Genomic DNA, 13404 nt, shown 5'->3' with positions numbered 1-13404 from the left:
GGGCACCTTCCTCACCATCACCCTTCTGCAGGGAGGGAGGCGGCCTCTGCCCACTGCCATTGGAGGTTTGCGCAGTCACGTTTATCAAGGAGGTCCAGGTGGGCTGCGTGCGGGGAGGCGGAATAGGGTACCTGCGAGGTCTGTGAGTGCGACTACACTGCTGGCTGGACAGACATGGGGCGATGGCCCAGGGAAACTGTGCTGGGCATTCTTGCTGGGGCAGGCAGGCAGGAGAGCCCCCTGAGTTCTGCTGGCTGGAATTAAGCAGGTGAACAGCAGGTGTTTCTTGGAATGGAGCCTGGTCCACGGTAAGTGATGAAGACATGTGTTTTGACTCCGTATCTAGGACCTCCAGGAGGTAGAGGTTGATGATCCAGCCAGGTGGCCGTCAGCGAGGGAGCACGTCAGAAAGCTGTGGGCCATGCAGACCGCTGGGGGACACTGTCCCAGGTGTGACCATGGGCCACAGAGCAGGGTGGTGGACTTGCTGCTAGAATTGGGCTCCTGGGCTGAAGCCAGCCCCTCTGATGTGGCCTTGGCCGGCTCCATTCACCCTTTTTGAGACTTCCTGCTGCAGAGACTTCCGTGAGTGGAGCTGGACCCGAGACGCCAGAGTTCCGGGGGCAGTGAGTGCTGTGTGGCACCTGGGCCAGGAGAAACGTGTGCCAGAGGGCAGGCGTGGGCTCTCCAGGGAGTCTGTGTAGACTTTCTAGCCCAGAGGTTCAGGTGATGGACCAGGGACTGGCCGCTTTGTGACACCGAGGATGGTTGATAAAGTGGATTCTCGAGGGGAAGCTGCATCCACGCAGAGGCTGGGACATGCATGTGTGTCATGGCTCTGTCTGGCCCCCAAAGGCTGGGTGCTGGCTGCCTGTCAGCAGGGAGCATATCACCGTGGCACATCCATGCCTTGGAGGTCACTCGGCAGCCACGGATGCGCCCCTAGGTGCTGTCCCGGGCCGTCTCAGAAGCACTGCGCTGGACCGGCTGGGCCAGATGCCGTGGGATTCTGTGTTTGTGAACCTCTAGAAAAGGTAAATTAACTGATAGAGGTGGAAAGCTGATCCGCGTTGTAGTGCTGGGTGGGGAAGGACGTGGATGGAAATGTTCCCTGTTGCAGTGTGGTGGGGTCACAGGTGGCTCAGCTTGTCAACACCCATCACGCTGTGTGCGGAGTAGCAAGCCCGTCTGAGTCCTGTGTGAATTGTCCCTGGGCGAAGTTCTCTTTTTTTGAGATGGAGTTTCACTCTTGTCACCCAGGCTGGAGTGCAGTGGTGTGATCTCAGCTCACTGCAACCTCCACCTCCCAGGTCCAAGCGATTTTCCTGCCTCAGACTCCTGAGTAGGTGGGATTACAGGCACCCACCATCACACCTGGCGAATTTTTGTATGTTTAGTAGAGAGGGGGTTTCACCGTGTTGGCCATGCTGGTCTCCAACTCCTGACCTCGAGTGATCCGCCTGCCTCAACCTCCCAAAGTGCTGGGATTACAGGTGTGAGCCACCGCACCCGGCTGAGAATCTGATTTTTAAAAATAAACTTCGTGACTGGGCGTGGTGGCTCACGCCTGTAATCCCAGTGCTTTGGGAGGTCAAGTTGGGCGGATCACCTCAGGTCAGGAGTTTGAGACCAGCCTGGCCAACATGGCAAAACCTCGTCTCTACTAAATATACAAAAATTTGCTGGACATGGCGGTGCATACCTGTGGTCCCAGCCACTCGGGAGGCTGAGGCACGAGAATTGCCTGAACCCAGGAGGCGGCAGTGAGCCGAGATGGCGCCACAGCACTCTAACCTGGGCAACAGTGTGAGAATCTGTCTCAAAAAAAAAAAAAAAAAAAGAAAAGTCAGATTCTTCTACTTTGCGCCCTAGCAATGGAATCAGCGCAGGTCTGCTGTGGAGCCCGGGCATCTGCTTCTTAGAGCATCACAGCTGATGTGCTGGTCCTCAAGCGGGCTTCTCGGGACCCCGGTTCTTCTGGGCCAGTGTGGAGTGATGTGTGCCCCTGGGTGAGAACTACCTGGTCTCCTGGGGCTCTGCTGTGTGCCAGGTGGGGCAGGTGATGGACTGCAGGGCGGCCCCCACCCTGTGAAACCCAAGGTCTGGTTGAATACATCATCTCTAGCTCAAGAAAGGCGTTCTGAGACAGCAAGCCTGGTCCGTCCCACGTGTCTGAGGCTCTGCTCTAAGGGGCCCCTGCCTACCCTGGGGGGCTGCAGTGTGTCTGGGTGAGCACTGACTTCTGAGCCTTGCTGCCTGGACTGGCACTGGCTCTACTACTGACTCCCTGTGTGGCCTCATATGATGCACTAAGCCTCTCTGTGCTTCTGTTTGCTCACCTGTCAACTGGGGCAGTGATGGCGTCCCGCTGGGGTTGTCTGAGTCTGGGAATGCGTGAGCGGTGTTCGACGCAGACCGTGGAACAAGTTAAGCCCCTAAAAAGTGTTTTTGTTGCCCCCTTATCTTTTCTGTCCTTTCTCTGTGGGGTAATAATTTCCTGTTGCTGCTTTGATGAACGAGCCCACAGTGTGGTGGCATAAAACAGTAGAACTCCTCCACCCCACAGTTCGTGGAGTCAGCAATTCAGAAGCGACTTAGCTGGGTGCCCTGGGGTTGCAGGTGAGCTGATGCCAGGGCTGGGCTCATCTGAAGGTTTGACCAGGGCCAGAGGGCCTGCCTCCCGGGCGGCCCCCTCAGGGGCATGAGGTCAGCCCCTTCCACACAGGCAGGACCTGCCGCTCACACGTCCTTGTGATGTGGCCATCCTGGGAGCAGAGCCAGGCAGAAGCCGCCCTTTCTGTGACCCAGCCCTGACAATCACATAGCACATTTCTGCAAGGCTGTTCATCAGATGCAGCGACCAAGTCCAGGCCACAGTCAGAAAGGGAAGGAGGACCCCTCCACCTTTTGTGGGGAGGGGCGGAACTGTTTCGGGCCCATTTCTAAACCACGACCAGAGCTCTTGTCCCCACGGTGTCTGGGGAGCCAAGGGCCCAGTGTCTGGGAGAGGTGACTTTTAATGCTCCAGATTGAGAACGTCCAAGGGTGGTGGGAGCGACACTGGCATCGGTGGCCCCTGAGTGCCGTTCAGGCAGTGCCTGCAAATCCCTGAGAGGCGGAGGGCGGGGGTCTCCATGGAGGGCGCTCCATGGAGTCGGGACAGTGGGTTTCCCAGGAGGTTGGGGTGGGCGTCCATGGAGAGCCTTGCTCTGGGTGTAAGAATGGCCGCAGTGGGGGCAGCCGGCGGCGTGGAACAGGGGCCGCCCTGGGAATGTAGAGGGCCAGCTGGCACCACTCCAGAGCCTGCCCCTGTGCCGGCCATGGGAGTGCACTCGGTGCCCTTCCAGAGGGCCAAGCCAGGGGCTGGCAGCACCGCCAGCCTGACTGCCAGGGTTTCCCCTCCACCCGCGGGCTACAGGTTCCCCCCTCCACCCGGGGGCTACAGGTTCCCCCCTCCACCCGGGGGCTACAGTTTCCCCCCTCCACGGGGGCGCCGCGGGTTCCCCCTCCACCCGGGGGCCGCAGGTTCCCCCTTCACGCGGGGGTCGCCGGTTTCCCCCTCCACACGGGGGTCGCTGGTTTCCCCATCCACGCGGGGGTCACGGGTTTCCCCCTCCACCCGGGGGCCGCGGGTTCCCCCTCCACGCGGGGGTCGCGGGTTTCCTCTTCCACATGGGGGTCACAGGGCCGCTCAGTAGCAGTGCTGCTGAGAGTGGGGCTCTGCCAGCTTCCCCGCTGAAACTGAGACTTGCGTAGAAGGAAAGGGGGAGCCCGTGGAGCCCCTGGGGAGTCGCTCCTTTTGTGCGGGAAACCAGAACAGAAATCTTTCAAGCTTAAAATACGCACACGAGCGTGGGAGTGAAAAGCATTGATTCCCACACTGAGGGGTTTGTGAGGCCTCCTGGCTCTGTTTGCAGAGATTTATTGTGCAATTTGGATCTTTTAAATGAGATACTAAATCAAATAAAAATTATGGTGCCTTCACCTTGAGTTAATCACTCTCAATATTTGGGTATATTTCTTCTAGTCTTTTCGTTTTTCTTTCTGGTTTGCATGGAAGAGTGTGTGTGTGTGAGCGTGGCATGTTTATGCCTGTGGTGTGTGTTGTGTGAGACTGTGGTGCATATGAGTGTGCTTGGGGTGGGGGGATGTGTTGCAGTGTGTGGTGTGTGGTACAAAGTGTGTGTGTGTGGCATGTGTGTGGTTTGCAGTGTGCTGTGTTTGTGGTGTGTGTGTGGTTTGTGGTGTATGTGGTTTATGGTGTGGTGTGGTATATATAGTGTGTGTGTGGTGTGTGTGGCATGTTTGCGGTGTGTGGCGTGTGTGGGGTTTGTGGTGCGCTGCGTTGTGTGGCGTGTGTGGGGTTTGTGGTGTGGTGTGTGGTGTGTGTGGGGTTTGTGGTGCGGTGTGGTTTGTGGTGTATGTGGGGTTTGTGGTGTGCTGTGTGTGGCATGTGTGTGGTGTGTGGCATGTGTGTGGTTTGTGGTGTGGTGTGGTTTGCGGTGTGTGTGGTGTGTGGGGTTTGCGGTGTGTGTGTTGTGTGTGGGGTTTGCGGTGTGATGTGTGGTGTGTGGGGTTTACGGTGTGCTGTGGTGTGTGGCGTGTGTGGTTTGTGGTGTGGTGTGTGGGATTTGTGGTGTGCTGTGGTATGTGGTGTGTGTGGTTTGCGGTGTGGTGTGTGTGGTTTGCGGTGCGCTGTGGTATGTGGTGTGTGTGGGGTTTGCGGTGTCCTGTGTTGTGTTTTGTGTGTGGGGTTTGGGTGCGCTGTGGTATGTGGTGTGTGTGTGTGGTTTGCGGTGCGTTTTTGTGTGTGGTTTGTGTGTGGATTGCAGTAGGTGTGTGGTTGGCAGTGTGGTGTGTGGGGTTTGAGGTGTGTGTGTTGTGTGTGGGTTTTGCAGTGTGGTGTGTGGTATGTGTGGTTTGCGGTGCACTGTGGTGTGTAGTGTGTGTGTGGTTTGCAGTGGGTGTGTGGTTTGTGGTGTGGTGTGTGGGGTTTGCAGTGTGTGTGTTGTGTGTGGGGTTTGCAGTGTGGTGTGTGGTGTGTGTGTGGTTTGCAGTGTGGTGTGTGGTGTGTGTGTGGTTTGCAGTGTGGTGTGTGGTGTGTGTGGGGTTTCTGGTGCGCTGTGGTGTGTGGCGTGCGTGTGGTTTGTGGTGCGCTGTGGTGTGTGGTGTGTGTGGTTTGCGGTGCGCTGTGGTATGTGGTGTGTGTGTGGTTTGCGGTGTGGTGTGTGGGGTTTGCAGTGCGGTGTGTGTGGTTTGCGGTGCGCTGTGGTGTGTATGTGGTTTGCGATGCGCTGTGGTGTGTGGTGTGTGTGGGGTTTGCGGTGTCCTGTGTTGTGTGGTGTGTGTGGGGTTTGGGTGCGCTGTGGTATGTGGTGTGTGTGTGTGTGGTTTGCGGTGCACTGTGGTGTGTGGTGTGTGTGGGGTTCGCGGTGTGGTGTGTGGGGTTTGCAGTGCGGTGTGTGTGGTTTATGGTGCGCTGTGGTGTGTGGTGTGTGTGGGGTTCGCAGTGTGGTGTGTGGGGTTTGCAGTGCGGTGTGTGTGGTTTACGGTGCGCTGTGGTGTGTGGTGTGTGTGTGGTTTGCGGTGCACTGTGTGTGGTGTGTGTGGTTTGCGGTGCGCTGTGGTGTGTGGTGTGTGTGTGGTTTGTGGTGCGCTGTGGTGTGTGGTGTGTGGTGTGTGTGTGGTTTGCGGTATGCTGTGTTGTGTGGTGTGTGGGGTTTGCAGTGTGCTGTGCAGCATGTGTGTTTGAGCGTGAGGCATGTGAAGGGTGTGCAGTGAGCAGTACCCCGGTGTTCCCGTGGGGGTGTAGGCGTGGCCACCCTGACGCTGTCCCTGTCCCTGTCTTTGCAGGACGGCTGTCCTCAGCGAGGGGCCGTGCACCCGCTCCTGAGCAGCGCCATGGGCCTGCTGGCCTTCCTGAAGACCCAGTTCGTGCTGCACCTGCTGGTTGGCTTCGTCTTCGTGGTGAGCGGTCTGGTCATCAACTTCGTCCAGCTGTGCACGCTGGCGCTCTGGCCGGTCAGCAAGCAGCTCTACCGCCGCCTCAACTGCCGCCTCGCCTACTCGCTCTGGAGCCGTGAGTGTCTGCTGGGCCAGTCCCCGCCACCTGGGGCTCCCGTAGGGGCGGCGCGGGACCATGGACGGGGCAGTCGTGGGCTCTCAGGCCGGAAGTGAGGGCTGTGCGGGAGGCGCTGAGGCCATCTGGCTGGCAGGCTGTAGAAAGGCCACCTCTTTTCCTTAGCTTGAGCTGTGTGATGTGCCAGTCTGACCATTCTGACCCACAGCAATGGCAGCTTCCCACGGTTTACCAGAGCATATGGGAATCTTTAAACAAACAAAAGTAAAGAGAGAGTTGAGTTCTGTTCACCCATTACCAAGCTCCAACAGCTCCCTACACGGCCCCTCGTGTGTCCTGCTCACACTGCACCAACACCGGGGCATGCTGAAGCGTATTTCAGCATGCATCCCTGAAAGAAAAGGCGTCCTACCTCCCTGCACATCAAACACATGTGTAGCTGTGTGTCTGTCCGTATGTGCTTCTGTGGGTGTGTGTGTATTTATACATAGAGAAACCAGTCTTTACCTGTCACGTGGACAGAGACTCAGAGGCTTGGTGACAACACCCACCATGGACGGGTAACTGCTCACGCCAGGTGTGGTGGGGATGTGAACAGCCACATCTCTGGAGGGTGGTTTGGCAGTGGCTGTCAACAGTTTAAGTGGTTGCAATCTTCAACTCAGCAATTCCACAGACATGCAACCTACAGAGACATGTGCAAAAGTGTGCAACGGGACAGGTGTTCTCATTTTATCACAGGTATCCTCATTATTGTATTATTTTTATATTAGTACAAAACTGGCAGCAACCTAAGCACCTGTCACTGGAGACTAATTATGCCGCACCCATACAGGGACCCTCTGCGGCCATCATGGAGAGCCTTCATCTTACACGTACAGTTTTAAGTGAAAAAGAAAGTATACAACAAAGTCCATAGTATGCTATGATTCATTTTGTTTCTTAAGAAAGGACACTGTGTGTGTGGTGTGTACATGTGTAGAAAAATCCCAGAAGGGGCTGGGCACGGTGGCTCATGCCTGTAATCCCAGCACTTTGAGAGACCGAGGCAGGTGGATCTCCTGAGGTCAGGAGTTCAAGACCAGCCTGGGCAACATGGGGAAACCCCATCTCTACTAAAAATACAAAAAATTAATCCCAGCACTTTGAGAGGCTGAGATGGTGGATCACAAGGTCAGGAGCTCGAGACCATCCTGGCTAACATGGTGAAACCCCATCTGTACTAAAAATAAAAAAAAAAATGAGTCAGGCACGGTGGTGGGTGCCTGTAGTCCCAGCTACTCGGGAGGCTGAGGCAGAAGAATGGCGTGAACCCGGGAAGCGGCGCTTGCAGTGAGCCGAGATCATGCCACTGCACTCCAGCCTGGGCGACAGAGCGAGACTCTGTCTCAAAAAATAATAATAATTAATTAATTAATTAATTTTAAAAAATTAGCTGAGCATGGTGGCACACGCCTGTAATCCCAGCTACTCGAGAGGCTGAGGCAGGAGAACTGCTTGAACCTGGGAGGTAGAGGTTGCAGTGAGCCGAGATCACACCAGCCTGGGCAACAGAGCAGGGCTCTGTCTTAAAAAGAAAAAAAGAAAAATCTCAGAAGGATGCCCGAGAAAACTGCGTGGTGCTGATATCCAGGGAGTGGGGAAAGGAGGGGATTCTTATGTTTTATTTCACACTCTCATGCTGTTTCCATGTTTTTGCATGAGTGCCTGTACACTTTGTTTCATATGGGAAACGGTGAGCCCAGCTGTAAACACTTTGTCTCATATGGGAAACCCTGGGTCCCAGATACACTTTGTTTCTATGGGAAACAGTGAGCACATACGCACTTTGTCTCATATGGGAAATGGTAGGCCTGTAACCTTGTCTCCACGATCTCCTTCCAATTCTGGAGCCGGTAGCACTGCTGAAAAGGCTGTTTATGTCAGCTAACTTTTTTTTTTTTTTTTTTTGAGATGGAGTCTCGCTCTGTCACCCAGGCTGAAGTGCAGTGGTGCGATCTCAGCTCACTACAAGCTCCGCCTCCTGGGTTCATGCCATTCTCCTGCCTCAGCCTCCTGAGTAGGTGGGACTACAGGCACCTGCCACCACGCCTGGCTAATTTTTTTTGTATTTTTAGTAGAGACCGGGTTTCACCATGTTAGTCAGGATGGTCTCGATCTCCTGACCTCGTGATCCACCCACCTCGGCCTCCCAAAGTGCTGGGATTACAGGCATGAGCCTCCACGCCCGGCCTATGTCAGCTAACTTTCTATGCCTAGGACACTCCACCGTCTGCAGAAAGACTAGTGGAGTCTTTAGACCAGCTTGTCTTACATGTGTTATACCGGCCAGGCGCGGTGGCTCAAGCCTGTAATCCCAGCACTTTGGGAGGCCGAGGTGGGTGGATCATGAGTTCAGGAGATGGAGACCATCCTGGCTAACATGGTGAAACCCCGTCTCTACTAAAAATACAAAAAACTAGGCCGGGCGCGGTGGCTCAAGCCTGTAATCCCAGCACTTTGGGAGGCCGAGACGGGCGGATCACGAGGTCAGGAGGTCAAGACCATCCTGGCTGACACGGTGAAACCCCGTCTCTACTTTAAAAATACAAAAAACTAGCCGGGCGAGGTGGCGGCGCCTGTAGTCCCAGCTACTCGGGAGGCTGAGGCAGGAGAATGGCATGAACCCGGGAGGCGGAGCTTGCAGTGAGCTGAGATCCGGCCACTGCACTCCAGCCTGGGCGGCAGAGCGAGACTCCGTCTCAAAAAAAAAAAAAAAAAAATACAAAAAACTAGCCAGGCATGGTAGCAGGTGCCTGTGGTCCCAGCTACTCGGGAGGCTGAGGCAGGAGAATGGCGTGAACCCACGAGGAGGAGCTTGCAGTGAGCCGAGACTGCGCCACTGCACTCCAGCCTGGGCAATGGAGCGAGACCCTGTCTCAAAAAAAGAAATAATAAAAAATAAAAATAAAAACAAATGTGTTATAGCTTCAGTTCCTGATTTTTTTTGTTTGTTTGTTTTTTTAAATAAAAGGCTGTTTTTTTGTGGGAAGGAAGAATTGGAAATGCTATAATATAAAATATACAAATGAGTTATTCATAAGTATAACTGGATAAGATGAATACATACAAAAAGGGAAAATATTAACTAATGAAAACTAAATTACAGACTCTTACTTTCTAGCAATATTCTGAAGCTAAAATACTACAAAACAGCTAAATCCTGGATGAAACTGGCTTTTTAATGCATTTCTGGGCTCGCAGTAAGGAAAGAAAAACCTCTTAGCTCCACCCTTCCACCAAATCCCTTTAGCAAAAAACAGGGTGTGTGTGCGAAAATGGAACGTCAGCACTGCCTTTGAGGAGCCTAACCCTTGGGCAGCTGTAACAGAGGGAGCTGAAGCTAAACCAGGACTCTTGAGCGAGGGCATGAGACAAGCTAGGTTAACACCATGGGTCTCAGCAGAGGCAAACAAAAGTACACTCTGGGGAAAGTCTCTCATTTAGGCCTGAAGAATCCCACAGATTAAGAAAAATTAAATAGGAGTTCATAATCGAGAATGACAATGTAAACAGCAGATGTAGACCAAAGACCACCCAAAGTGCCCCGACTTGAAAAAGAACCAAGTAGAACTGCTATCAATGAAAACTGTAGATATTTTAAAGCAAAAACTTACAGATGGATTTTGTATCAGATTAGACACAGTTAATGAGAGAAGAATGGGTACACCAGACATCAATGTGAAGAAATCATCCATTGACCACAAAGGAGATGAAAAATGTGAAATAGGACTGAAAAGATGTAAGGACAGAATGAGAAGCTTCATAAAATAGGGCTTTGGCCCCCGCCCCCAAAGGAGAGAACAGGAGAAGCCGCGTAGGAAGAGAGGATGCCTGAGGACCTCCTGAACTGAGGAAGGTACGATTCTGCAGTTACAGGGAGCCCATGTACACCAAGCAGGGCAAATGCACAGAAATCCACACCTAGGCAGGCCCTGGGGCATCACAGACCATCAGAGACAAGGAGGAGCCTGGCACAGTGGCTCACGCCTCTAATCCCAGCACTCTGGGAAGCTGAGGCAGGAGGATCACATGAGGTCAGGAGTTTGAGACCAGCCTGGCCAACATGGTGAAAACCTGTCTCTACTAAAAATACAAAAATTAGCTGAGCCTGGTGGCACGTGTCTAATCCCAGCTACTTGGGCAGCTGAGGCAGGAAAATCGTTTGAACATGAGTGGTGGAGGTTGCAGTGAGCCAAGATTGCATCACTGCACTCCAGCCTGGGTGACAGTGAGACTCTGTCTCAAAAAAAGATGAGGAGGTCCTCAAATCCCCAGAGAGGAAAGCTGGAGAACCACGCTAGATGGTCAGCAGTGAGGCCGACAGCAGATTTCTCATGGCAGGCAGCAGTGGTGGGAGACGGTGGAAGGTCCTCAATGTGCTGGAAAATGGCCAACCTAGCACTCTGTGTCGTTCAAGAGTGCAAATGAAATAAAAAGTGGTGCACTCCAAAAAAATGAGAGCTTTTACTGCCCGTAGATCTTCACTTAAATATTTTTTAAGGATGTGTTTCAGTAAGAACAAAAATTATAAAAGTAGGGTTTAATTTTCAAGAAAGAATAGTAGCCAAAGAAATTAGGAAGTGGATGAATCTAAACCCTATGTAAAATGAAAACTATGCCTGGCCGGGTGTGGTGGCTCACGCCTCTAATCCCAGTACTTTGGGAGGCCGAGGCAGGTGGATCACCTGAGGTCAGGAGTTCAAGACCAGCCTGGTCAACACGGTGAAACCCCATCTCTATTAAAAATATGAAAATTAGCCTGGCATGGTGGGGGGCACCTATGATCCCAGCTACTCGGGAGGCAGAGGCAGGAGAATCACTTGAACCTGGGAGGTGGAGGTTGCAGTGAGCTGAGATTGCACCACTGCACTCCACCTTGGGTGACAGAGCGAGACTCTGTCTCAAAAAAAGAAAATAAATAAATAAATAAATAAACAGGCCGGGCGCGGTGGCTCACATCTGTAATCCCAGCACTTTGGGAGGCCGAGGCAGGCGGATCACGAGGTCAGGAGATCAAGACCATCCTGGCTAACATGGTGAAACCCTGTCTCTATTAAAAATACAACAACAACAACAACAACAAAAAATACAAAAAATTAGCTGGGCGTGGTGGTGGGCACCTGTAGTCCCAGCTACTCGGGAAGCTGAGGCAGGAGAATGGCATGAACCCGGGAAGCGGAGCTTGCAGTGAGCTGAGATCCGGGCACTGCACTCCAGCCTGGGCAACGGAGAGAGACTCCGTCTCAAAAAAAAAAAAAATAAATAAATAAATAAATAAATAAATAAATAAATAAATAAACAACAATGCCCAAATTGTGAGGTTGGAGAAAGGCAGGTCTGAAACAGTGGGCAGCATAGCCCAGGTATCTGGACCAGAGTATCCAAGGTGGGGATTCATGTTCTGTGTTTGTCAGGAAGCGCATTCAGATTTTTTTTTTTTTTTGTGAGGTGGAATCTTGATCTGTTGCCCAGGCTGGAGTGCAGCGGTGCAATCTCAGCTCACTGCAACCTCCACTTCCCAAGTTCTAGAAATTCTCTTGCCTCAGCCTCCTGAGTAGCTGATATTACAGGTGCCCGCCACCACACTTAGCTAATTTTTTTTTTTATTTTTATTTTTATAAGAGATGGTGTTTCACCATGTTGCCCAGGCTGGTCTCAAACTCCTGACCTCGGGTGATCCACCCGCCTCGGCCTCCCAAAGTGCTGGGATTACAGGCGTGAGCGCCCAGCCCAGGTTCAGATTTTAATGGTAACTTTGTTAAGTATAGGATAGGAAAAAAGAGAGATCAAACATAACTTCCAAAGTATTAGAAAAAGATGAAGAAAGAAAAGGCAAATCTCTTTTGTTTTTAATGCAAGAAAATAGAAAATAGAAAAAGAGCGTTAAAATAAGGAATATTGAGGTATACATTAAGAAGATCAATATAAAATTCCCAGATATTTGGAATGACCACAAATACACAAGAAAAGCACCTCAGTAAAAACAAAAGTAATCAGCCTCTCCATCTGCTGGGCTTGCGTGGGTGTGTGAATTCCCTCTATGACTCGTTGGATTTGGGATTTTCTCCACTTAGATGTATTTCCATGAATACGTTTGTGGGAGCCCTTCTCCAGTCAGAGCTATGTGGAAGCTTTTTCCAGTTCAGTGGTGTATGGTGAGAGCAGACATCACAGTGGCTTTGTCGCTGTTTGTTTTTGAGACAGGGTCTTGCTCTGTTGCTCAGGCTGGCGTGCAGTGGTGTGATCTTGGCTCCCTGCAACCTCCACCTCCTGGGCTCAAGCAGTCCTCCCACCTCAGCCTCCTGAGGAGCTGAGACCACAGGTGCGCACCACCATGCCCAGCTAATTTTGTACTTTTTGTAGAGACAGGGTTTTGCCATGTTGCGCAGGCTGGTCTCGACCACCTAGGCTCCTGTGATCCTCCTGCCTCAGCCTGCTGGGCTGCTGGGATTACAGGCGTGAGCCACCGCACCAGCCACAGTGGTTTTTAATGACTCTGAACCACTGTTTTATTTTCTTCATTCCTATTCTCGTTCTTTAATGCCGGGTACCTTCTTGCTGCCCATTTTGAACTCACTGCCAGTGTGTCTCTGCTGTCATCTGACCTGCAGAGCTATAGGTGCTGGGGCGAAGGGTGCAGGTTTGGAGCCGTTTAAAGAGCCTGGCCCAGGCTCCTCCCTCCCTGCGGATCTCGGTCAGGGCTTCAGTGTCTAAACCTCAACTTTCTCATCTGCAGAGCACAGACAAAACCACCTGCCTTTGAGCTGTATTATAAAGCCTAAATCAGCACGCACAGCAGGTGCACAGCAATGCGTGATAAATTGTTACTATTATTGGGTGAATTTTAGGGTTTTTTTGGTTGGTTTGTTGTCTGGTTTTTTTTTGTTGTTTTTTTTGTTTGTTTGTTTTGAGACAGAGTCTCTCTGTTGCCCTGGCTGGAGTGCAGTGGTGTGATCTTGGCTCACTGCAACCTCCATCTTCTGAGGTTCAGGTGATTCTCATGCCCCAGTCCCCCGAGTAGCTGGGATTACAGGTGCCTGCCACCACACCCAGCTCCTTTTTGTATTTGTAAGTAGAGATGGGCTTTTGCCATGCTGTCGCAGCTGGTCTTAAATTCCTGGCCTCAAGTGATCCTCCTGTCTTGGCCTCCCAAAGTGCTGGGATTACAGGTTTGAGCCACTGCACCCGGCCAGAATTTTAGATTTTTAAAAATCAGCGGTTGAAAAATAGGCTACGGCTGGCTTACTCATTGTGCTTTAGGGAAGCATATATTTGAGTGAAGG

The 13404-nt window shown here is 52.3% G+C and overlaps 1 protein-coding gene across 4 annotated transcripts in view; it reads left to right on the top strand.

Annotated features, from left to right (window-relative positions):
- The window catches only part of AGPAT3 (1-acylglycerol-3-phosphate O-acyltransferase 3), a 123385-nt gene that overhangs the window by 87736 nt on the left and 22245 nt on the right, over window positions 1–13404 (top strand). For all 4 annotated transcript variants that reach the window (XM_050784462.1, XM_050784463.1, XM_050784460.1 and 1 more), the window contains one exon: window positions 5854–6079. In XM_050784462.1, the coding sequence (XP_050640419.1) occupies window positions 5902–6079 (178 nt within the window). In that variant the 5' untranslated portion in view covers window positions 5854–5901. The remainder of the gene's footprint in view (window positions 1–5853; window positions 6080–13404) is intronic.

The sequence above is a fragment of the Macaca thibetana genome, chromosome 3, assembly GCF_024542745.1.
Source record: "Macaca thibetana thibetana isolate TM-01 chromosome 3, ASM2454274v1, whole genome shotgun sequence".
NCBI classification, from domain to species: Eukaryota; Metazoa; Chordata; class Mammalia; order Primates; family Cercopithecidae; genus Macaca; species Macaca thibetana.
Note: the sequence above shows the minus strand (reverse complement) of the source record. Positions and strands in the feature narration are given on the sequence as shown.